Source organism: Scyliorhinus torazame, chromosome 21 (assembly GCF_047496885.1).
Source record: "Scyliorhinus torazame isolate Kashiwa2021f chromosome 21, sScyTor2.1, whole genome shotgun sequence".
In the NCBI taxonomy this organism is placed as follows: domain Eukaryota; kingdom Metazoa; phylum Chordata; class Chondrichthyes; order Carcharhiniformes; family Scyliorhinidae; genus Scyliorhinus; species Scyliorhinus torazame.
Window position 1 is genome coordinate 108,532,901 of NC_092727.1, and position 26,661 is coordinate 108,559,561.

At 47.5% G+C, this 26,661-nt stretch overlaps 1 protein-coding gene across 4 annotated transcripts in view; it reads left to right on the forward strand.

The window, feature by feature from the left end:
• LOC140398483 (acyl-CoA-binding domain-containing protein 5-like) overlaps nucleotides 1–26,661 on the forward strand; it is a 166,557-nt gene that overhangs the window by 121,911 nt on the left and 17,985 nt on the right. For all 4 annotated transcript variants that reach the window (XM_072487220.1, XM_072487221.1, XM_072487223.1 and 1 more), the window contains one exon: nucleotides 12,681–12,803. In XM_072487220.1, coding sequence (XP_072343321.1) covers nucleotides 12,681–12,794 — 114 coding nt within the window. In that variant the 3' untranslated portion in view covers nucleotides 12,795–12,803. The remainder of the gene's footprint in view (nucleotides 1–12,680; nucleotides 12,804–26,661) is intronic.

Below are 26,661 nucleotides of genomic sequence, written 5' to 3' on the forward strand. Positions count from 1 at the left end.
TGCCCTTGTGCTATGGGGTTCGATTCAACTAAATGGGAACAAAGACCCATAACGAGCACGTTTAGCCGCATGTTTCCAGGTGCTCGCAGTACCGAGAAACACATGGCTATTCAACGTGATTCATGTTGTACAAAAGGCCTCAGCGGGGAATGCATGGACGAGGCTGCACGTAGCCCCGTTTTGTACACTGGGGAACTCCGCTCACCGGAACTCCACAATGTAGCGATACATCAGGACGCTATTTTGAAATGGCACCCCGATCTCTGAGGCCCCAAAGCAATCCCCAACCCTCCCCCTGCCCAAACGCATTATGGGAGGGTTCTTTCCCAGCCAACACACACAAGGCACCCCCGGCCCTAATGCACACACGCAAAAAATGCCAGTTTGGCATATGCCAGCTGGCAATGCCACCTGGGCAGTGCCAGGCTAGCACCCAGGTGCTACTGCCAGGGTACCCAGGTGGCACCAGTAGTGCCAGGGCAAACCCCTGCCCAAAGGGCATGCAGCTGGGGGCCTCTAATCCCCTGAGAACCCCCCCCCCCCCCCATGAGTGCCATTCGTCTGGTCCCCATTTGTAAGGAAATGTGCTGAACAGCGCTCGCCGAGGTCGCCAAGGTGAATGGGATGAATCCCAAAGCCTCATGTACATTGGGAATATGCACATTAGAGTGAGGCTAGCTGTCTCGCTCTAATATGCAGATTTGCCAAAAAGTGATCCCATCCACAATTGGCGGGATTTACATCGCAACATCTTGTGGCACCGCACTGGATCCTGCAAGGCGTCGCGAGCCGGGTAGATCCTTGGAGCGGAGTCTCCTGGCTTTTATCGACCATGCTGCGCCTCGACGAGCTGTTTTTTGGGCACACCGTGGCCATTAGATCACACCCTTCATATAGTGCAATGGAGATCACTGGGGATTTCCAGCATGCTTTTACATCTTCACCAAAAAAAGTAAATATCGCACTCCGAACAATGTATTCAGGCTAAGCTGATCGTCTCATTTATTTACAAATAAGATAATATGGGGAAAACAGGAAGCCATAGCAAGTAATGAAAATTCACTTCATTTGAGTAAGAAAAAATGAACGAGTCCACAAATAACTAAAAATATTTTTTGCTGGATTATATTTCTCATGCAGTCCATTATGCAGTATAACTTTTGAATGAGCCTGCAATCTCCCATGGGTTTGAGGAATGTGATGCACAAGCAGCGATGCAACGTGTATCCACGAGTCCAGTGAATACTGATATTGCTGTTTGATGCTCAGGGTCCATAGACACAGAGTCAGTACAGGAGGCCATAGGGCACACTGTATTGTCTTGGCTATTTCCTAAAACAATCCATAACTAATCCCATTGATCTGTTCTCTCCCTGTGTCACTGTCTCTTCCCCTGTTGTAAATACTCCTGCTTTTTTTTTTAAAGTGCAATGGTCCCAACTACTTCTTGTAGTAAATCATTCTTTGGTTTAATGCCAAGTAAAGTCATTGCCCAAATTCTCTCCTCGCTCTTGCAGATAGTTTAAAATTGCTGTCTCCTCGTTAAACTCCCCACTAATATTTGAAAAAGCTTTTCCCTTCTTACCCAGCAAAATCGTTCCTAATTTTATAAACCATGAGTAAATCTCCTACACTAAAACAGAAAATACTGGACAATCTCAGCAGGTCTGACAGCATCTGTGGAGAGAGATAGGAGCTACTCTGCTTTGATGGAAATAGTCCCAGCATCTCGACTCCAAAACTAATTTAATAGTTCCCATCTCTGACATTATCTATTCTGTATGCTTTATATGTCATTAATGTCCTTTCTGTAGTGGCAGATTCAAAACTACACACCGTATTCCAGGTCTGTATGTCTGCAATTTTATATATATATATATATACATATATATTATATATACACAATATCTCTGCCTGTGTGTATATATTTATAACATTTAGATGATTACTTCTTTACTTGTGTACTTTCTGTTCCTATTTATGAAACCTAAAATGTTAGTATTTTTAAAAATAACTTTAACCACCTGACCTACTTATTTTCAATAATTTTGAATTTCTGAGGTATTTTGTTTCTCACATTGAATCCATATTCACCATTCTTTTTCTCCGCCAAAATGTATTACTTCAAATTTACCACATTATATTGGATCCGCCACCTGTGTCTATTCTGCTATATGATGCTAAAATATGTTTTAACAGTCTTCCTTTCTGTTTGTGTAACCCCCACTTTTCTGTCAGTTTAGTAAATTTTGATAACATGTTCCTTATTCACAAGTCCAATCATCTATGTCTAGCAAAACTAAAAAACTGAACCCAGCATTGACACCTGGGAAGCACCACTTAAATATATATATACACCCATGTCTACGACATTCTCCTCATCTGTGTATTCAGTTCTTTTTCAACAAAAAGAGTATCGGAATTGTTAAACATGACTTTCCTTTAACATATTCGTGCTACCTGGCCTTGATTAACTGATGCATTTCTAAATTTTCACAGAATTTATGCTTACTGTAAATCACAGTGTACAAGTTGACCCGATGTGTCTAAAGACCACACTTTTCCAGGCCCCCAAAAATTGTGTTTTTGCATATGCCTGTTGTTTAAGTTGCCACTCCTCCCCAGCCCTTTAAAGCCGTGACATTCTATACTTGCAAGTCACCTTCAATATTTCAAGCTGTTGAAGGTGCTTGGAAGTTTAAGATACAGCCACTCTTTGCGTCGGACATTGATGACATTTCAAAATGGTGGCCATCTACAACCTTGCCAGCGATTCAATGTTATATTCAATGTATAAGTTGATCATCCACATTTCGAGGGATTTTCCAAGATTTCCAAAGGTCAATTTATACACCGATAGAAGTATTTTCCCATAACTAATGTTAGACTAACCAGATCTAAAATTGGGTGATGGCCGAAGGTAAGGACTTCATACAACACCAGGTAGGCAGGATTAGGTGTATTTACTTTATTCACAAATACTGCAATTAACACTACTCCTCACCCTGCTGGGTCACTGGAGCAGGTTGGGGTTTATAGCCTGTGAGGTTCCTCCCCCATCACCTGGGGAGTTCGAACTCCAAGGTGTAGGAGGGGAAACAAATGCAATAAAGATTTTGGCCCCTGAGGGGGTTGTAACAAATTACATGGTTTATCCTTCCATCCTTTCTTGAATTGAGGTATCAGATGTGCTACCCTCTGTCCCCTGGAAAAAATTTGCATGTCTAAGGAAGTTTGAAAGCTGGGGCTTTGCTAACTGCCCTCTGGCTTTCCACAAAAACAGAGGCTAAACGGTTGGAGTCATACCTGGCACAAAAAAAGATAGTTATGGTGGTTGGAGGTCAATCATCTCAGCTCCAGGACATCACTGCAGGAGTTCATCAGGGTAGTGTCCTAGGCCCAACAATCTTCAGTTGCTTCATCAATGTCCTCCCTTCCAACGTAAGGTCAAAAGTGGGGATGTTTGCGTCAGCACCATTCATGACTCCTCAAATAATGAAGCAGTCCATAAGCAGCAAGACCTGGACAATATCCAGGCTTGGGCTGACAAGTGGCAAGTTACATTCGCGCCACACTGGTGCCAGGCAATGACCATCTCCTACAAGAGAGGATCTAACCATCGCCCCTTGACATTCAATGGCATTACCATCGCTGAATCCCCCACAATCAACATCCTAGGGGTTACCATTGATCAGAAGCTGAACTGTACTAGCCATATTAATACGGTGGCTACCAGGGCAGGTCAGAGGGTAGGAATCCTACGGCGAGTAACTCACCTCCTGACCCCCATAGCCTGTCCACCATCTACAAGGCACATGTCAGGAGTGTAATGGAATACTCTCCAATGGCCTGGACGAGTGCAGCTCCAACACAATTCAGGACAAAGCATCCCACCTGATTGCTCCTTCTTCCACAAACATTCAAACCCTCCACCAGCAATGAACAGTGACAGCCGTGTGTACCAAGTACAAGATGCACTGCAGGAACTCACCAAAGTTCCTCAGACAGCACCTTCCAAACCCACGACCACTACCATCTAGAACGACAAGAGCAGCAGATACCTGGGAACCCCACCACCTGGAGGTTCCCCTCCAAGTCACTCACCACCCTGACTTGGAAATATATCGGTGTTCCTTCACTGTCGCTGAGGAAACATCCTGGAACTTCCTCTCTAACAGCACAGTGGGTGTACCTACACCTCAAGACATGCAGTGGTTCAAGAAGGCAACTCACCACCACCTTCTGAAGGGCAACTAGGGATGGGCAATAAATGCTGCCCTAACCAACGATGCCCACATCACGGAAATGATTTATTTTTAAGATTTAAAAATATAGTAACCAGTGATCTGTCCATCCTAAGTTCTACTAACTGTTTCATTACCAATCCCTTTTCTGTAGCTATCCTTAACAATCCCTCACTATTCCCTTGTAATTCACATACTGCTCACTTCTGCCAGAACTTTCCCTTCTTCAGTCCAACGTTAGGATTTTTTCAATGTTCATCATCCCTTTTTGTTTTTAACATTGAACCTAACTATATTACAATAATAATAACCTTTTATTGTCACAAGTATGAAGTTACTGTGAAAAGCCCCTAGCCGCCACATTTCGGCGCCTGTTCGGGTAAGCTGGTACGGGAATTGAACCCGCTCTGCTGGCCTTGTTCTGCATCACAAACCAGCTGACTATCCCACTGAGCTAAACCAGCCCTCAGTTGCTATTTTCCGATTGTACCTGCTGTCCTGACAATAACGATTTTATTTCCCAGTACCATGTCAATCAATATTTCTTTCCGCTCTAGGAAGCAGTCTTGGATGCATTCTAAAAAGCATTCCCTAATTTTTTTCTTGTTTTGTTTTATAAATTTAGAGTACCCAATTCATTTTTTCCAATTAAGGGGCAATTTAGCGTGTTCAATCCACCTACTTTGCACATCTTTGGGTTGTGGGGACGAAACCCACGCAAACACAGGGAGAATGTGCAAACTCCACACGGACAGTGACCCAGAGCCGGGATCGAACCTGGGACCTCGGCGCTGTGAGCATTCCCTAATTTAACCATATGTATTATTTTTATTCCAAACCTATCTTGAGAGAGCTAACTCTTCCAGTATTATTAAGAATAGGAACCAGTTGGCATGAGTTTATGTTGAACTGTTATTTGTTTGGGAGCATCAATTTGTGCAGGCTTGTGCAAGCATTTACTCTGAGTTTCAGAGCTTTTCAAAAAGTTAAAGTAAACACATGAAACAGGAATTTAAAGAAAGCCTTCCTGCTCTGGAAGGCATAAAGCCTTTTTGCACTGCAAACCAATCAAATTTGCCCACAAGAGGGATCTGTTCCACCAGCTGAAATGTCAAGTATTTGAGCTGGACCAAGTAGCTTTTAAGGCGTGTTACTTTCCAAGGTGGAAACTAATGGCCTTCCTGAAATTTTATACAAATAAAACTCAGAAAATTAAAGGACTGTGTGGGCAATAATATATTGACATGGATAGAGGATTGTCTAACTAACAGAAATCAAGATAAATGGGTCATTTTCAGGTTGGCAAACTACAGTTAGTGGGGTGCCACAGAGATCAGTTTTGAGGCCTCAACTATTTGTAAATCAATAGCAATGAGTTGGGATGAGGGACAAAGTATATTGCAGTCAAATTTGTTGACAACACAAAGATAGATGGAAAAGCAGTGTGTTACGAGGACACAAGGGACTGTATTTTACAGGGGTATGGGGGACATGCAAACTGTTTGCCCACATGCCAAAGTAGTTGAGAGTGGGATTCTGCCCCTCAGTGGGAGGAGGTTCTACCCTCAAGAGCTGCCAGTCAGTCTGATTGGCTGGCATCTTCAGGAGCCCCTGCAATGCCAGAGCTCAGTAATGGACGCTGCCGGGATTACAGGAAGAAACCCGCAGAAGGTGATGGCTGTCCCAGAAAAGTAATGTGGTGATATGCATCACTGTAAATACACAAGGGGCTAATGTAAATACACTACGACTAAGTAAACACTAGAGGGAACACCAGAGACATCATGACATGCAGACATATAGCTAATGAACACATAGAATAGGACACGACCAATGGGCAGTCAAGACACCCAGAGGTGACACTACCATAAGGGGGCATTACACAACCCATATATAAGGACAGGGCACACATGCTCTGTCTCTTTCCACAGGCAACACTTAGAGAGTAGGACAGGGGCAGATCAGAAGCATCACATCCACCACGTGGCTTAGAGCAGACTGGTTAGTTAGGCTGAGTTACTATCGCAAGATTAGCAGGAGAGTCGAACTCATAGAGAACTGTGCTAATGGTTCAATAAATCACATTGAACTTACTTCAAAGTCTGGAGTATCTTTTGGTCAAAGCTGCATCGAGTTGCAGCCTGTGTTATCCCAGAGTACATAACACAACATGGACCAGTAGTGCCTATTGAATCTATATAGTTCAACTCAGCAAGATCCGTGACTACCAGCAACAGCACCCAGGCAAGATGATTCCGGTTCCTCAGCAGCTCAGGTACCACGGCAATCTCCGTGCCAACTGGCGTGCATTCAAGCAGAGATTTGAGATTTACATGGTAGCATCCGACCTAGATGGCGCGGCCGATGCTGAGAAGATAGATCTTCTACTCACCATTGCGGGTGAAAGTGCAACAGAAATCTTCAACTCCGTCAAGTACTCAAAGGGCAGGACAAGAGAGACTTCCAGACAGTCCTGGACAAGTTTGAAAACTACTGCGAGGTGAACACAACAGAAATCGGTAAAACTGACGCCTATACTCGCCACGAGGCAAAGGTAGGCTTACAACAGAAGTAAACGGCAATTTTGATTGACAGCCATCTTGCGCAAGGAGCCGCACATGCGTAGTTCCCGAGAAGACGCGAACCGGCGAAACAGTGTTTTGCGCATGCGCGAGAAGCCGGGCATGCGCAGTTGTGAAAAAGCGCAGTGATGGAAAAGCGATCTGCGCATGCGCAATCCATTCCTACGCTCTACATCACAAGCGTCATGACGTCAGAGGCCCGGACCACACCCATTTAAAGGGGAAATGTCCGAAAATAGTGAAAAAAAATTTAAAGCCAGAAAAGACAGTTCTTTCACCTGGAATGACAGCACAATGCCTGAACTTCGACCAGTAGCTGAACGTAACCTCCGCAGAACCCTGCAACAAGCAGTTAGCACCGCCCTCAGAGATGATTTAGTCCTTGAAGACTACAACTCAGACGATGATTTCATCATTGGACATGGCGACCTCAGTTCCAAATCCGAACCTCAACGAGATGTTTTGTACATTGAAGCATCCGACACAGTCATGGACGAGTTTTTCGGATTTGAGGATCCTCAGCCCACAGAGAGCGGCCTGACGCCAAGAGAGTGGTCCACGCACCACGAAGAGTCCCTGACTCCACACAGAGAACACAGAAAGACTCCACGACTCCGTTGAGAGCGCACGGATCGACTCCACAGCAAGACCACTGCATGACTCCACACAGGGAACGATGCCAGACTCCACAGAGAGAGCAGTACAAGCCTCCACAGCAAGCTCGTTGACAGACTCCACGATGGAAGCAACGCAAGACTCCAGAGCGCAGTCCTTGCATGAACAAGACCATGAAGGTCTAGCAACCCCATCTGAGCAACCAGCAGCAGACTATGCACGTCTACCACGCTCACGTGAACAACAAAAAGACTATGACAGTCTACCCAGATTATTTGAGCCTCCAGAAGATGACTCTGACAGTCTACCCAGCTCATCTAACCGACAAGAAGACACTGAAGGTCTACCCACTGTATGTGCGACAAGTGACAAAGGCTTCACAATTCCCATACAAGATGTGCGACATCTCAGCGAGACTGACAGATCTCAGCTAGTATGTACAGAGGCACGCGACAATCAAAGTGAGGCTTCTAGTGACTCCAGTGACACCGCATTAATTCAAACCTCATCTACTCTTAGGGGCAGCACGGTAGCATTGTGGATAGCACAATTGCTTCAGAGCTCCAGGGTCCCAGGTTTGATTTTGGCTTGGGTCACTGTCTGTGTGAAGTCTGCACAGTACCTTTGACAGTGTAGCACTTGCTCAGTATTGCACTGGAGTATCAGCCTAGATTTTGTACTCACTTTTCAGCTTTGTACTTGAACACACAATCTTCTGCCTTGGACGCAGAAGTGTTACCAAGTGTGCCATGGTTGACACTCTTACAGACATTAGGTGGAATTTTCCGGCCCCCATCTGCTGGCAGGATTTTCCAGTCCCACTGTAGTCAATGGGCTTTTGGGGGGCTCGCCACATCTCCGGTCCACCCCAACTACAACAGGAATGTGGGCAAGGAGCTGGAGACCAAAGCATGTTTGAGAATGTTGGAACAGAAAAATATAAATATCAGAAGTAACCCCATCGCCAATCTTCCTACCTGGGAAATTTTTGAACGGGCCTCAATTGATCCAGTTTTCCTCCTGAAATTGAAGAAATATCATTAATGCGTACAAATCAGGGTCCCATGGCATAGTTTCGATCTTGATGTCACGTTGGTTGTTACCTTTGTTTGTTAGGATACCGGACCGGACCCCAATTTCTGTTAGGATACCAGATGAGAAACCCCAAACAATTTGCAATTTGTAAAACTGTGAGGAAAGAATACTTTACCCCAGGAGTGATGATTCTGACCAATGTGCTTAATGTTAAAATAAACTTTAATTTAAACATAGAATTAACCACATTAACATCAAAGAAATAGATTTACAATTAACAGTGATGTAGTTCTTCAATAAAAGGAAAAACTTCAATTCTCCATCTACACCTGCCACTATATATATTTCAATAAAGCAACCCAATACTGTTCAAAATCCACTCATAAATAAAGTTAGCAATCAGGGTCACTTGCTGTTCTCTGTGCCGACCTTTGGAGAGAGACCCTTTCAGGAACAATCTGAAAATCCTTCTGCCTTGTCAGACTCAAATTCAATAAATACACTGGCAAAACCACAGACACACCTGATTCCTCCCATTAATTACATCACTTGTATCCCACTAACATGTCCCATGATCTGCTTAGCTAAGGCTAAACATTATCCCTCATTAATTATTTGCACCCCAGGAAACTGCCAAAAACATAAACAATATTCCAATAGCCATCAATATGTAAATAAGTAAATGGTTAGAGTCAATGATTATCTCACTTTTATGACATCATAATTACAGCCTTATCAGACATACTTGCTGTGTGTTTGAATCCACGGCTTTTAATGGTATTACTACAGTCACATAGTTTATTTACCTTTCCACATTTTCTTCTCTACTCTAGAAAATAATAGAGGAATGTTTCGTTCTTTATGATCCCATGGGAATTTGCAACATTCTGATAAGTGCTGAAGTGACTACATCAAGTGTAAGCTTGAAAAATGATCATGAATTGAATATTACATTCTGGAGAGACATCAGCACCCAGTCCTGATGCTCAACGCATACCTTTCCTACCACTGAATGATGATCAGCAGCAAGAACAACAGGCAGTAGTTTTTCACCACCATAGTTGAGATTAGCTACCTCAACACTGCATTGAGTTTATTCCTGAGGCATTCCTCATCTCTATGCTCATTGCCGTGGCATTTAGATCTATCCACTGAGATAGCTGGAAGTCCATCACAATGGCTTTTGTACCCCCAGCCTGACTGTCAAAACTGACTTGCCGTCACGTATTTGTTGATAGACACTGAAAGGTTGTTTTGCCCCCAGCTGGTGAACATAAAACACAGGGGTGCAGCCTCAGTATAAGGGATGGATCATTTAGGACTAAGATGAAGAGATTTCTTGGGCGTCATTCTGCGACCCCCCGCCGGGTTGGAGAATCGCCGGGGGCTGCCGTGAATCCCGCCCCCGCCGGTTGCCGAAGTCTCCGGCACCGGATATTCGGCGGGGGCGGGAATCAGGCCGCGCCAGTTGGCGGGCCCCCCGCTCGATTGTCCGGCCCGGATGGGCCGAAGTCCCGCCGATAAATTGCCTGTCCCGCCGGCATGGATTAAACCACCTTTTGAACGGCAGGACAAGGCGGCGTGGGCGGGCTCCGGGGTCCTTGGGGGCGCGGGTCGATCTGGCCCCGGGGGGTGCCCCCACGGTGGCCTGGCCCGCGATCGGGGCCCACCAATCCGCGGGTGGGCCTGTGCCGTGGGGTCACTCTTTCCCTTCCGCCTCCGCCACGGTCTCCACCATGGCGGAGGCGGAAGAGACTCCCTCCACTGAGCATACGTGGGAAACTGTCAGCGGCCGCTGACGCTCCCGCGCATGCGCCGCCCCGAGATGTCATTTCCGCGCCAGCTGGCGGGGCAACAAAGGCCGTATCCACCAGCTGGCGGGGCGGAAATTCCTCCGGCGCCGGCCTAGCCCCTCAATGTTGGGGCTCAGCCCCCAAAGATGCGGAGCATTCCGCACCTTTGGGGCGGCGCGATGCCCGTCTGATTGGCGCCGTTTTGGGTGCCAGTCGGCGGACATTGCGCCGTTTCGGGAGAATTTTGCCCCTTGTCTCAGAAAGTTGTGAATCTTTGGAATGTCTACCCCAGAAGGTTACGGTTGTCCCATTGTCGAATATATTCAAGATTGATAGATTCCTGATCGTGTTATGGACACCTGGTCACCTCTCAGCAGCGGCTACGATTCTGGCCCAGAACCGCAACTTATTACGTTTTTAAGGTGGTGCGAAAAGATCAGTTAATTCCAGGAGTGATGATATCAGAAATAAGACTTGGTTATTTTATAAACAAACTTTATTAAAACAAAAGAAAAGAAAACAATATTAAAACTTCTAAACTTCGACCCTAACAATAACAGATTACATGTAGTTTCCTCACCTTAACACACTCGTTCCCATTAAACAGCACTTTAAATGAATATGCAACCCTCACTTACACAAACAGCAATTGTTCTTCGGTTAGGTAAATTATTTCAGAACCCTTTTCCAAAACCTGCCTCAGTGACAACTTTCATGGCCTCACTTGGTTGCTTTCCAAAGCCTTCTCCCTGTGCCTCTCTCTCTCTCTATGTTCCCAGCCCCTCAAACAGAAGAACAGAGCCATGCTATTGATATGCAAATAACCTCCCATTGATGGACAAAGAGACCGCCAGACTCTGTAATGGGCTAATAGCTGGTCAGACAGGAGTGTCCCCAAGGAAATGAATCTCGAGTGACTCAACCTTGCTGAATAATAATAATCTTTATTGTCACAAGTAGGCTTACATTAACACCGCAATGAAGTTACTGTAAAAAGCCCCTGGACGCCACATTCCGGCGCCTGTTCGGGTACACAGAGGGATAATTCGGAATTCTCAGCTGGTTCGGGAATTGAACCCGCGCTACTGGCCTTGTTCTGCATCACAAACCAGCTGTCTAGCCCACGGAGTTAAACCAGCCCATGGGAGAGAGAATTCAGAATGTCCAAATTACCTAACTGCATGTCTTTTGGGACTTGTGGGAGGAAACCAGTGCACCTGAAGGAAACTCACGCAGACACAGGGAAAACGTGCAGACTCCTCACAGGCAGTGACCCCAAACCGGGAATCGAACCTGGGACCCTGGTGCTGTGAAGCAACAGTGCTAACCATTGTGCTACCGTGCCGCTCATAGGCCATCCTGCGTATTCCCACTAATGAGTTTTAAGTCTGAATGGGACAGCGAAAGGCATGGCAGATGTGGGTGTATCCCTCTGACTCTGTGCTAGAACTTTTTTCTCTCCGTCTGTTTAACCCCTAAATTGCCTGCTACATCTTTGATCTCATTTCTGGACCCAATTTCCTAATATCCCTCTCGCATAACAATCTCTCTGGGAATCAAGGGTTGCAGGGAGCAGGCAGGAAATGAAGTGAAGGCAGAAGATCAGCCACGAATGTACTGAATGGTAGAGAAGTCTCGATGGGCCAAATGGGCTACTCCTCCTATTTCCTATGTTCAATCGTCACACAATGGCAAGTGGGTTTGATGTTAGTCACCCTTGATGACAAACCTTTGGTCTAAATATCTCCCAGCGAAGCTTCCATTCTTCCTTGTTCCTCGTCAAATGTACTTTTTAATCCCTGCCCTTTGATCAGTGGCTTTGTTTCCATTTTACACTGAATTATCACGGTTAAATTGCAGTTGGTCTACTTCAATTAACTGCAAGCCATCTAATCCATGATCCTAGTTCAATTGATGGTGCATGTTGGGGACTGTTTGCTATTCTGCTACTTTTTATTGTACTTTGTGCTGCTTACCTTAGGGGCAGCACGGTAGCACAGTGGTTAGCACAGTTGTTTCACAGCTCCAGGGTCTCAGGTTCGATTCCCGGCTTGGGTCACTGTCTGTGCGGAGTTTGCACGTTCTCCCCATGTCTGCGTGGGTTTCCTCCGGGTGCTCCAGTTTCCTCCCACAGTCCAAAGATGTGTGGGTTAGGTGGATTGGCCATGCTAAAATTGCCCTTGGTATCCAAAAAGGTTAAGTGGGGTTACGGGGATAGTGTGGGGGCGTGGGCTTCAATGGGGTGCTCTTTCCAAGGGCCGGTGCAAAACCGATTGGCCGAATAGCCTCCTTCTATGATTCTTACTTCTAAATTAATTTGCATGCAATTTGGTGATCGTTATGTTCTTATGATAAATCATCTGTCAGAGCTGACCCATTCCTGGAATGAGAATGAACTCTTTGTCCCGTAGAGAACTTCCAGGTGGCGGCTTGGTCCATCAGGGCGGACGTTGCTGTTTCTAGTAATGTGGCCTTTCATTGCTCAGTGGATAGTGCACGTTGTTCTGCGCAGAAGAAGGAGCTGAAAAACTGTGGTGAGTGTTTATCCCCTTCTGGTATCAGCTTCAGTGCAGTTCATTTGATCCATGTGGGTTGTTTTATGTCTGCTCATTGTATTGCATTACAGCATTATGTTTTTAGGAAGTGTAAGTTCACACAAAGTGTTGGTCCCACACAGAATTGGTCCCACCCAGAAATGTCTGAAGTCTCCATTATTTGGTACAGGAATTCAGAGCCTCGGTGGTGGTGGTGGTGGGGGGTGGGGGGTGGTGCCTGAGGAAGTATTAGTGCTGCACAACTGTTTTATTTTAATCGAAGACATCTTTCCCAAAATAACCCTAATGCGCCGGGGGGGAAAAAAATTGCCCACCAGTTACCTTTAAGAGTGGAGGTACTATTTGTTTATAGTCGTCGGTCTCCCTTGTCCATGTTATGAGGACCTCAGGCTGTTGTTGCCAAATTCCAGCCGCAGTCTTAGCCACACCCACATGCTTCTGACAGCTCCAAATGGAAATAAATGCAATAAAGCTTGAATTACTCAGCAACTAAAGAGACTGTTTGTGAAGTGAATATTACTTTGCGGTGGGCAGCTCGTTGCTGTGTTTTTGAAAAACTTCCAAAGAGCTATTTGGCCCAGTGAGTTTGACTCAGCCTAAACAGCTGAGTAAACCCCACCCCACACTCCCTGACCCCTACCCCCAGCCCACCAAACCTCATTCCATCATGTGTTTTGGAAAGCTCTTATTACAAATGCAGAAAAAAGAATGGCTCCTCTAAAGTTACAAACGGAGGTCACTTTGTTACTTTTTGTGGAACTACATCTATTTTGAGCTCATTTCTGACTAATATTTAGTTCAGAGCCAGTTGTGAGTGCAGTGGCTTCCTTTTGATGCTTTAACAATTGTGAAGGTAGATGGAGCGTGAGAAATATGAGTAAATATGGGCGGCATTGTGGTATATCTGATCAAAAAAGACATGACTAAGCGTTTTGTCTTGCAGCCGCCAGGACATTTGGCAAGAATAGCAGTGTTCTTCGAAGTGTCCTGATGAGTGTAAGATGAAAAACTTTGATGTCTCTTTTTTTTCCAGCAAAATTCTTCTTCTACCAAACAACTATTGTGCTCTTTGCAAGAATTTTAAATTCTGACTCAGCCACCTATGGAAATGGCAGTGAAATAAGGAGCTTCTTGTTTTTGACCTTACAATAAACAACCGCAGCGCACCTGCTCCCCTGACACTGACCCCACCTCACATCCCGCCTGCCCCATTTTAACCCCCTTACCCCCACCCTCAAACCCCCTTAAAGAAATCAATGAATGGTTTCTATTTCTGGGTGAACCCCTCTGCCGGCCCCCTCAAAGCAAACTTGACCTGCTCCAGGCTCAGGAATTCTGCCAGGTCGCTCACCCACATTCCCGCTTTCAGCAGCTCCGAGTCCCGCCACCGGAGCAAAATCCGTCTCCGGGCTTTCAGGGAGGCAAAGACCAAAACATCGGCCTCTCTCACACCCTGGACTCTTGGGTTTTCTGACACCCCGAATATCGCCACCTCTGGACTCCGAACCACCTCCACACCCAGAACCTCGGACATCACGTCCGAGAACCCCTGCCAGAACCCCCTCAATCTCGGCACACCCAGAACATGTGGACGTGATTCCCGGGCCTCCGTGCGCACTGCCCACACCTATCCTGTACCCCCCAAAGAGCCTACTCATCCTCGCCACCGTCATATGAGCCCTATGCACCACCTTAAACTGGAAAAGCCTTAACCTCGCACATGACAAGGACGCGTTTAACCTCTGCAAGGCCTCCACCCACGTCTCGGCCCCCACCTCCCCTCCCCTAGGGGCTGGTTTAGCACACTGAGCTAAATCGCTGGCTCTTAAAGCAGACCAAGCAGGCCAGCAGCACGGTTCGATTCCCGTACCAGCCTCCCCGAACAGACGTCAGAATGTGGCGACTAGGGGCTTTTCACAGTAACTTCATTTTTTGCGTGTTGGTTTAGCGCACTGGGCTAAATCTTTGGATTTTAAAGCAGACCAAGGCAAGCCAGCAGCACGGTTCAATTCCCGTACCAGCCTCCACGAACAGGCGCCGGAATGTGGCGACTAGGGGCTTTTCACAGTAACTTCATTGAAGCCTACTTGTGACAATAAGCGATTTTCATTTTTCATTTCATTTCCTAGCTCATCCTCCCATTTACGCTTAATATCCCCCACCAGAGCTCTCTCGCACTCCATCAACTCCTTATCGACATCTGACACCTTCCCCTCCCCTATTTCGTCCTTCGACAGAACTTTGTCCTGCAACCCCGGGGTCAGCAGCCTAGGCAAGGACGGCACCTCTCTCCTTACAAAGTCCCGCACCTGCAGGTACCTAAATCCATTCCCCATGGGCAACCTATACACTTCCTCCAGGTCCTCCAAACCTGCAAATTAGCAGCACGGCAGCATAGTGGGTAGCACTATGGCTTCACAGCGCCAGGGTCCCAGGTTCGATTCCCGTCTTGGGTCACTGTCTGTGCGGAGTCTGCACGTTCTCCCCGTGTGTGCGTGGGTTTCCTCCGGGTGCTCCGGTTTCCTCCCACAGTCCAAAGATGTGCAGGGTTAGGTGGATTGGCTATGCTAAATTGCCCTTAGTGTTAAAAACAGGTTAGGTGGGGTTACGGGGATGGTGTGGGGATAGGGTGGCGGTGTGGGCTTGGGTGGGGTGCTTTTTCCAAGGGCCGATGCAGACTCGATGGGCCAAATGGCCTCCTTCTGCTCTGTAAATTCTATGAAATTTGCCCCCTATATAACCAAAGCGCTCAATCCCTACCTGCCGCCACCCCCTATACCTCGTATCCAACCCCTCCGGTGCAAACCTATGGTTATTACGGATCAGCATGCACACTAAGGCACCCTCCAGCCACAGATGCTGCCTCCACTGCCCCCACACTCTTAGGGCCGACACCACCACTGGGATCACAGAGTATCTGTCCGATGAGAACAAACTGCCCACACAAACCCAGAGATAAGCCCATTGACTTTCGTAAAAAATGACTTGGGGACAAAGTTCTGAAATACAAAGAAAAACCTTGGCACAGTGAAAAACATTTTCACTGTCTCCACCCACCCTGCCAGCGACAGCAGCAGCACATACCACCTCTTAAAGTCCCCCTTCATCTGCTCCACCAACTCAGCCAGGTTCAGTTTGTGCAACTGTGCCCAGCTCTGCGCCACCTGTATACCCAAATACCTGAAACTCGCCCGCACCACCCAGAACGGCAACTCCCCTTCCCTCTTTTCCTACCCTCCGGCCTCTATCGGGAACACCTCGCTATTTCCCGAATAGCCCCAGCAGCTTCAGCAGATACGGCCACTCAAACGCCTACTCCACGTCCGTCGCCACCACTACCTCCACCTCCTGCCCCACCAAAGGCATCATAATCGCATTGAGGAGCCTCCTCACATTCGCCGACAACTGCCTCCCCGTCAGAAAACCCATGTGATCCTCGCCTATCACCCCCGGGACACAGTCCTCAATTCGCAATGTCAACACCTTCGGCAATAACTTGCCGTCCACGTTCAGTAGTTATATCGGGCGGTACGACCCACACTGCTCCGGATCCTTATCCTTCTTTAATATCAGGGAGTTGGAAGCCTGCAACAGTGTTGGGGGGTGTTTCCCCCTCTCCCTTGCTTCATTATATACCCTCACTATCAGTGGCCCCAGGACCATCCCAAACGTTTTATAAAACTCTACTGGGAACCTGTCTGGCCCAGGAGCCTTCCCTACCTGCATCGTCCTCATATTATCCATCAATCCATCACCTCTCTCAGCCCAATTGGGGCCTCCAGACCCTGAATCAGCCCCTCCTCCTCCACTTTGGGGTAACACTAATCCATCCAGGAATCGCCACATCCCCTCCACCCCAGCTGGGGGCTCCGACTCCTGCAGCCTCCTATAAAACGCCTCGAACACCTCATTCACTCCCTTTGGGTCCACCACCACCTTGCCCATTTCATCCCTATGTCTGCCGATCACCCTCGCTGCCTCTTGCTTTCTCAGCTGATCACCTTCCTCCCGTACTCATACACTGCCCCTCTGGCCCTCCGCAGCTGCCCCACCGCCTTCCCTGTAGAAATTAGCCCAAACCCCCATCTGGAGCCTCTGCCTCTCCTTCAACAGCCCTGCCTCCGGCGCCTCCGAGCACCTGCTGTCCACCCTCAAAATCTCATCCACCAATATTGCCCTCTCCTCCTGCTCCGTTTTCTGCCTGTGTGCCCGAATTGATGTAAACTCCCCCCGACTACGGCCTTGTGTGGCTCCCACAGCATGGCGGCTGTGACCTCCCCGTCTTGTTCAGCTCCACGTAGCCCTGAATGGCAGCCCTCACCCGCTCATCCTCATCCACCAGCAACCCCACTTCCAGCCTCCACTGCAGCACTGGGCCCCCCTTCAGGCCAGCAGTAAATCCACCCAGTGCGGCGTGTGGTCGGAAACCACAATCACCGAGTACTCTGTGTCGGCTACCCCCGCCAGCAACGTCTTGTTCAACAACAAAAAACAATCCGGGAGTACACCCGATGCATATGGGAGAAGTATGAAAACTCTTTTGCCTTCGGCCTCCCAAACCTCCACGGGTCCACCCCTCCCACCCCCCATGCCATGCACTCCATAAACCCCCTCAGCTCCTTTGCCACCCTTGACAACTTGAGACTCGACCGGCCCAAGCTCGGATCTATCCCGTTAACTAGCATGGTGGTCCCACCCAACCACCAGTCCTCCCTCCGGTTTCCCTCCCCCTCACTCCCCAAACCGACCCAGCAGTCAATCTCTAAAGAATAACAAAAGGCATATTCACCATCACTGCTCCCCTGCCAAGAATTGCCCCTGAATACCCCCCACACCCACCACCACCACCAAACACTTTAGAAAACTGCTCCAAAGTTCATTGTCCCTCATAACATCCATCACCCCCTCTGGCGTGTCAAAATAGAGCTCTCGCTTCTGGAAAGTCATCCACAGGCGGGCCGGTTACAATACCCAAAAGTTCATCCCCTTTTGAAGAGGGCAGCCTTAATCTGATTGAACCCAGCCCTCCTCTTCGCCAGCTCCGCACCCAGGTCATGGTGCACGCCGTTCATTCCCTTCCCCGGTACATTTCCAGGTCTGCCTCGCCCAATGAAGGATCTTCACCTTGTCCAGAAAAAGGTGCAACCGCACCACCATCGGCCTGCAGCTCCCTCAGCGCCCTGTGTGCTCGGTCGGCCACAGGGGCTGATCAAAAGCTCCTCCCCCACCGGTTTCTCCAGCAACCCTGCCACATACATAGCAGCCTCCGCACCTTCAATGCCTTCAGGCATCCCGACAGTCCTTACATTTTGCATCCTGGAGCGTTTCTCCAGAACCTCCACCTTCTCCCTCAGCCTCTTCTAGTTCTCTCGCATCACTCCCTCCTCCACCACAAACGAGGCCAAACGAGGTGCTTCCCCACTGCCACCTCCACTTTCTGGATCGCCTGGCCCTGGGGCTCCAGCCTCTGCTCAACTCGCTCGATCCCAGCGTGCGTTCCACCACCTTGGCTAGGTCTTCCAGGGCCTCTTTTCTATGTTGTCAAAACTTATAATTCAGGAACTCTACCAACTGCTCCGTCGACCACTGGGTTGGCAGCGCAGACCTTTGTCTTCCGCCATCTTTTCCTGTGGCGCACCATGAAGACTCTCCTGCTCCAGCTGTCCTTTGTGCCTTGCACCACTCCTTGTCCGCAGGTCCATCCACCAACCGCACCGGAGGAGCTTTACCTTACCCAGGCACTCCTGTACCATTTGCTCTCAAACACAAGCACCCTTTAGGCAGGGAAAAGACAAAAGAAATCTGCCTTGAGCGGGAGCCACTAAATGTGCGGCCACTCACTCCATGGCTGCCATCAGAAGTAGGTGAATGTACGTATTGCCGTGCACGCGGTATTGCCATGCACATGGTATTGCCGTGCACACGGTATTTCAATGGACTATGTCCAATTGTTTGTATGTGCGTAAATTTGTCCCAATTCGTAGCAACAGAATTACCCTCGCAAAATTATTCTGATCTTGCCGAAGAATGTAACAGTGTGAGGTCCTATCAGAGAAGCTGTCTGGTGCCTTTTTAACTTGATTAATGGAAATAATGATAGTATTGGGCTAAAAGTTATTAATTTTGATAGACAGGTTGCAGAGACGAGACTTGTATTCCATTGAACATAATAAGATTAAGGGATGATCCAATTGGGGAAAAAAAGAAATTGCTGGAACTACGCCAGAGGGCAGGAAGGATCTGTAGAGAGTCAAGTAGAATTTACGAGCAGGATTCCGAACGTTTAAATACCTTTGCATCAGCCTTGGTATGCCTTTGAAGCAATTTTTATGTTTTATCCACTGAAAGTAAACCGCTATAAAGATTGGGTTATGGAGAATCTGTCACTTTAATAGTCAGGCATGGTTTAGGGTGAATCTGGGCTTGTTTAGCCACTTTAAGCAATGTGAGCGGGATTCTCCGGCCTCCCAGTAGTCCAGTGCCAATCCCACTATGCCACCGCCTCCCCCACCCCCGTACAGACCATTGTCGCTAAACAGTCCGTCTTGCAGCCGTCCCACCTGAAGCTTGAATATCTGATCCCTGCGATAGGTTGCAGCGCCGGGAACAACTACTTGCTGCTGCGCAGTGAAGATCCACCTGATTGATGCTCCCACCACCCACTGCTGCACATGGTGTTCCAGGGTCCGGTCACTGGAAGCCTCCATCTTCTCCTCAAATCTCCGCGATCTGCCAAAGGCCTTCTTCAGATAAATGCTAACATGTACATGCCACATTGGTCCAGACATGTTCTGGATTGATGTGATTTCCTGCTCGCAGCATGGAAGATGGGGCGGGGTGGGAGGTAGATTCCGGCTGGGCCTTCATCTGCATCCCACTAATGGGATGCAAATTGGCTTCACGCTGGCCTGTGGCATAAATGGCGACCTGCCATGGCGGGGAGGAGCACAAGTTCCCGCTGTCATTTTACACCGGCAGGAAACCAATTTTTCAGCTCCTGCCACTTTGTCCCCCCGACCCGCTATTAAACCTTTGTGAGCAGGAGGAGGGGAGAAAGTCTGGAACATTCCGCCCGTGGACACTGATTATGACCAATCAGTCGATAACTACACAGCACAGTACACAGGGAGGCACAGAAGCACAGTGCTTAGTACTGTTGCTTCACAGCGCCATGGTCCCAGGTTTGATTCCCGGCTTGGGTCACTGTCTGTGTGGAGTCCGCACGTTCTCCCCGTGTCTGCGTGGGTTTCCTCCGGGCGCTCCGATTTCCTCCCATAGGTCCCGAAAGATGTGCTGTTAAGTGAATTGAACTTTCTGAGTTCTCCCTCAGTGTACCCGAACTGGCGCCGGAGTCTGGCGACGAGGGGATTTTCACAGTAACTTCATTTCAATGTTAATGTAAGCCTACTTGTGACACTAATAAAGATTATTACTATTTTATATAGAAATGGTACTCAGGAAGGAACTACGCTTTGTGCTAAATAGAAAATAAGACACTATTTTTAAATAATAACTTTCTAGTCTAATCAGTTTCATGAACCTGAATTTGTATGTTAACTGCGAGAAGATTGGTTTGGATAGAAAGTGTTCGGCAAATCTAAACAAAGGAATTCATTACTGTCTTTGGAACTAGCTGTCTCTTCATATGATTCTATGTCCCCTGAAAGCCCCCTCTTGCAGAGGCGTATCCCCATGACTATATGGATAGCCACTGTATCTGCACGCACGTGTCCACTGTCCAGATGAGTGCAGGCAATGAGTGACAAAGGAATTTGACTATGATAGCTCAATCCTATTAGCACCAACCTCCACATGCTTGCCAGGATGATGCACGATCAATTATACAAAGACGAGAGTAGGATGTAATCGAGGCTTTATTACACTGAGATGTGTGGCTTCCTACAGCAGCTGACGAAATGGCTGCTGTACTGGGAGCACACATATTTATACTCCGTCTACTGGGCGGAACCAGCAGGCAGGGATCTACCCCCGTACCATCAGTGGTGACTACCACACAGGAGACACTGGTTAGCAACAGAAGAGATCATTCAGGCTGATTTTAGCCTGCTTTCCTTGCACAGAGTTTCATCCCAGGGTTGGGAGTGCAGAGTCGGGTGACCTTTCCGGCTTAGCGATCCTGAACTCATTTGGTTGGATGGAGGATGCAGGCTGTGACAGGAGTTGGAATGGGCAACCTTGAAACAAATCCACAGACTGCTGGGCGCAGGGGCGGGTTGGGCACAAGGCCTACCTCTTGTGCCCCTGCACTGTATCACTGTCTCTGAGTCAGAAGGTTGTGAGGTCAGTCTCCACTTAAGGACCTGGGCATATACTCTAGAGTGTCACTTTACTGCAATCCTTCAGGAGTGCCACATTGTCATGGTGTCACCTTTTGGATGAGACATTAAAAAATAAAGTCTTGCACTTATATAGTGTATTTAATGACCATTGGACATACAAAAGCTCTTTACAGCCAATAATGTAATTTTGAAGTATGGTCACTGTTATAACGCAGGAAACATGGCAGTCAGCATTTGCACTGTAAGCTCCTACAAACAGCAATGTGCCGATGACCAGAGTTTTTGTTAGTGATATTGGTTGAGGAATAAAAATTGTCCGGGATATTGGCGAGTACTCCCCTGCACTTAGTGGCCTAGGATGCTTTGTAGCCACTTGATTAGGCAGAGGAAGTATTTATTTAACAGTTCATCCAAAAGTACTTCCTCTGATGATGCAGCACTCCCTCAGTCTTGCAGTAGGGTGTCAGTCTAGATTATGTACTCATGTCTCTTAAACTAAGATGCCCATATAACAGTGACTGTACTTGAAAACACTTCGCTGTATGTGCTAGTTCATTTGGACATTTCTGGAGGACAAGATATGTAAATTCTTTTTGTGGTGATGTGCATCACTGTGGGTACACGGGGGTTAATGTAAATACATGTAGACTAGCTAGACACGAGAGCGAGCACCAGAGACATCACACACACACACTCAACCAATAGATCAGTTAGATAGGACACGACCAATGGACATTCACGATACACACAGAGGTGACACGACCACAGGTGGGCATTACACCAACCCATATATAAAGGACACCACACACATAATCTGCCTCTTTCCAGTGGAGACAGTCAGTGAGTACAGACACAGGGTTGATTCAATATCACTCCCACCACGTGGATTGCAGCAACTGGCTAGTCAGTTTGGGTAGCTGTAGTAGAATTAGCAGTAGTGTCGAACCCGAGTAATAGAAGTGTAAATAGTTTAATAAACGTGTTGAAGTTATCTCCACGTCTGAACCTTCCTTTGTCAAGTGCACCACAAGGAAGCCACTTATGCTACAACTAGAGCATAACAAATCATGGTACCAGCAGTGAACTGTTTCAATCCATATAGCCATACGTCAGCGTACAGTGACAACCAGCAACAATACCCAGGCAAGATGTTCGAGATCGGGGTCCCGCAGAAGCTCCAGTGCCACGGCGATCTCCGCGAAAACTGGTGAGCATTCCGGCAATAGTTTGAAACCTTCCTGGTAGCAGCCGACCTACAAGACGTGGCCGATGCTGAAAAGACAGAGCTTCTGCTCACCATTGCCAGTGCCAGAGCAGAAGAAATCTTTTAAAAATTCAAGTTCTCCAAAGGGCAAAACAGGAGCGACTTCCAGGCAGTCCTGGACAAATTCGGCAAATACTGTGAGGAAAACACACTCCAACCAGCAAGAAAAGGTAAGAGAAGCACCAGTACTCACCACGAGGCCGAGATCCCGGAGCAGAGAACAATTTTGATCGGCGGCCATCTTTCTAAAGGGACTGCACTTGCGCAGTTGCGCGAGAAGCGCACAGAACGGGAAGGTCCGTTTGCGCATGCGCGAGGCGCCGAGCACGCGTAATCACGAAAACGACCCCCAGTAGAGGAACATGTCACACGCGTCATGATGTCAGAGAGCCCTGACCACCCCCATTTAAAAGGGAAACGTCCCAAATTAAAGAAAAAATCTTTTAAAGCCAGAAAACAACCTTCTTTCACCTGGAATGACAGCACAATGCCTCAAATTGAACCAGGAAATGAAATTAACCTCCAAAGAACCCTGCAACAAGCAGTTACCTACGCCCAAACTGATGATTCCGACCTTGAATACTTCAAAACCGACCTTTACCTTTTCTCTGGACCTCGCGAGCCCAATGCCAGCTCCGACGCAAACAGTGATAATATGGTCCTAGAAGACAACGACGCAGACGAACCTTTCACCTTGGGAGGCTACCCCAGTACCAAATCCGAACGGCAACTAGACGTGTTGCACATTGATGACCCCGACGACGAATTCTTCGGATTTGAGGATCTTCAGCCCAGCAGATATGACATCCCAACTCGTGAGTGCAGGATGATGCTGCAGCCTGAAACCAAGAGACAGAGAGTGGTACAAGCCCACAGAGAGCGGCCTGCTGCCACACAGAGCGTGGTCCACGCACCGCTCAGGGTTCCCAACTCTACGAAAGAAGACACGCAAGACTTCACACCGCAGTCCTTGCATGAACAAGAAGTGACTCCAGTGTCACAAGCCTCCACAGCGAGCTCGTGGACAGACTCCACAATTGCAGAAACGCAAGACTCCAGAGCGCAGTCCTTGCACGAACAAAAAGTGACTCCAGTATCACAAGCCTCCGCAGCGAGCTCGTGGACAGCCTCCACGATAGAAGCAACGCAAGACTCCGATGCGCAGTCCTTGCAGGAACAAGACCATGAGGGTCTAGCAACCTCCTCTGACCAACTAGCGGCAGACGATGCAAGTCTGCCATGCTCAAGTAAACAGCAAGAAGACTATGACAGTCTACCACGCTCCAGTGCACAGCAGGACGACCATGACGGTCTATCATGCTACAGTGAAGAACAAAGCGACGATGACAGTCCAAGCCCAAATGCAGGACAACAGCAAGACAATGACAGTCCACCCACATTGTTTGCGCCACCAGGTGAAGACTCTGACAATTTACCCAACCCAACCAGCTACTGAGGCTCTACCCACGGTATGTGAGACGAATGTCGACAGCATCCCATTTCCCATGCAAGTTGTGCAAAGTGACAGACCTCAGCTAGTGTGTACCGAGGCACTCGACGATCACAGTGAGACTACTGGTGACTCCGGTGACACAATGATACTTCCACCCTCATTCGCTCGAACCTCTCCACAAGTCATTGCATTCCTGCATGTTCCGACTCCAGACGTCCAGCTTCAAGAAATCTCAGCTGACTCCAGTGAACCTGCTAAGACTCCGGACGGGGAGCATCAGGACGGGGAGCATCAACAAACCAACACTGACTCAGTTAAAACAGACCAGACTCCAGATGGGGAGCAACCAAACGCTGACTCTGATTCACGTAAGCAGGACTTTACTCCAGACGGGGAGTGCCGCAACCTCAGTGATGGCATGCTCAGGGTGACAGCAGATGCCACAACGACAGGAGATGGAGCACTTAACAATTACACAGGGTCAGTAATAACAAGCAGCGGCTACAGTCCAAGAGGAATACACCAATATTCACCACAGCTATATCCACACATTTTTTTCACACCAGCAGTGCAGCCAATGACAGCTCATGCTGGACAAACCCAGTATTCGGGCATGCAGCAGTCAGCAGTCTATGCAGCATATTCTCAACAGGCCAGCACTACGGATTGCCCACTAAAGGAATCAAGACCGAAGGAGGACTACCGCAAGCGCAATCTGCACTACAGACTGGATGCCTTGGTTACAGCCCAGGATTTGCTGCACCCCAGCCTAGCCAGACGGCATATTCCTATCAGATGCAAGGTTCTAGTTTCTCACCATCCCCAGGTATTTATGCAAGCAGCAATTCTGTTTCCAAGTTGACAAGCTTCAACGGTTCTCAGCAGGATCACCCTTCCTGCACAGCATGTGGCCAGAACCAGTATGTCCAGTCTTATCCAACTTCAACATATCGCACATCCATGACCTCGAATGATACTGTTGATGGTGCCTCTTCAACGTCAACACCTTATCAGCTACAAGATGCCATCCGACAGCACCATCACAAGCATCGAAAAAGAAAGGGACTCCAAATCAGACAGCAAAGTGATTTGACCACTTCTTGGTTCCTGTAGCACAGGGACGTTGATGGCGTTCATAACCAAGAGAGACATTTGACATGATGATTGATGGTTTTTGGACTCACACGAATGATTTGGACTTATTGTTTAATCACTGTTCCCATGACTTGTGTATACCTTAACTTATCTACCTGTTTTTTGTTCAATTTTCTTAAAGTGTACAAAAAATATGTAACATATAAAAAAGGGGGGATGTGGTGATGTGCATCACTGTGGGTACACGGGGGGTTAATGTAAATACATGTAGACTAGCTAGACACTAGAGGGAGCACCAGAGACATCACACACACACACTCAACCAATAGATCAGTTAGATAGGACACGACCAATGGACATTCACGATACACACAGAGGTGACACGACCACAAGAGGGCATTACACCAACCCATATATAAAGGACACCACACACATGATCTGCCTCTTTCCAGTGGAGACAGTTGATTCAATATCACTCCCACCACGTGGATTGCAGCAACTGGTTAGTCAGTCTGGGTAGCTATAGTAGGATTAGCAGTAGTGTCGAACCCGAGTAATAGAAGTGTAAATAGTTTAATAAACGTGTTGAAGTTATCTCCACGTCTGAACCTTCCTTTGTCAAATGCACCACAAGGAAGCCGCTTATGCTACACCTAGAGCATAACAAATCACTATCTAATATTCTTTCTTGTGGCTAGATGGATAATATATTAACCGATTCAATAGTATTGCTTTGTGATGTCTTAGAGTTTTGGTTGTGTACCTACCACTGCCAAATCACTGATAACCAATGAATAAAATTGTGTGGTTAATGGTTAATAATTTAGCACAAGCAGCAGAACTACTGGAGAATTTATTTGTCAGTCTCGGCTTCACTGACCAGAAAGCAAAAATCCTCCATCACTGGTATATGTAGTCTGTCCTTGAACCCAGTCTTGTGTATACTGCTCGCTATCGCAGGGCTCATGCAGAAATTTTACTCTGCTGGATGTTATGAGGATGAGTTCCATTGTGTTTATTTATTATTAATAATATTTTTGCGCAACTGCTTCAATGCTGTGCCATCTCCAGACTGATGTGCACACATACAATGCTTAATGTGCTTGATGCTTTTAGCTGTATTGATAGCCCCACTAATAAATATGAGTGAAATCACTATTGATTTTTTTTTAGTACTAGCTATAAAGATATGTCGTTCTCTAGTGGTCAACGGCCCATTAGTTCTGACCTAAAGTTATAATCGTCTTCACTCATTGTGAATTTTATCACTCATCAAGACAGTACACTAGGGCCTGTGAGGGGATCTAAAATAGGAAAACAAAACCCCTGGTGAAGTTCACTGTGTATTTAGAGACAATAAGCAAGATTTCAACACCGCCCACCCCCCCCACCCCGCCCCCCCCCCCCCCTCTCCCCGACACATACATAAAAACGTGGGGAGAGGGTTGGGGGTTAAATTAGTAGATGTGATAAACTCTTACCCCAAACCACTACGAATGTGCCTACTTCCAGTTTGACCGCTGCGGATTGGGGGCGTGGTGAATCATGCATGTACTGGTGCCTGTTACACATGGCAAGAATTTTAGTTTCAAGAAAAAAAAAAGACTTTTGGTCCGAGAAGCTCAGCCCTTTGTTTCACACGTCAACCCACTTACACATATCCTTAATCCCATCTCTTTCCAAACCTATTGAATCCATTTGTACTGTCTGTTTCAGTGGTCATTC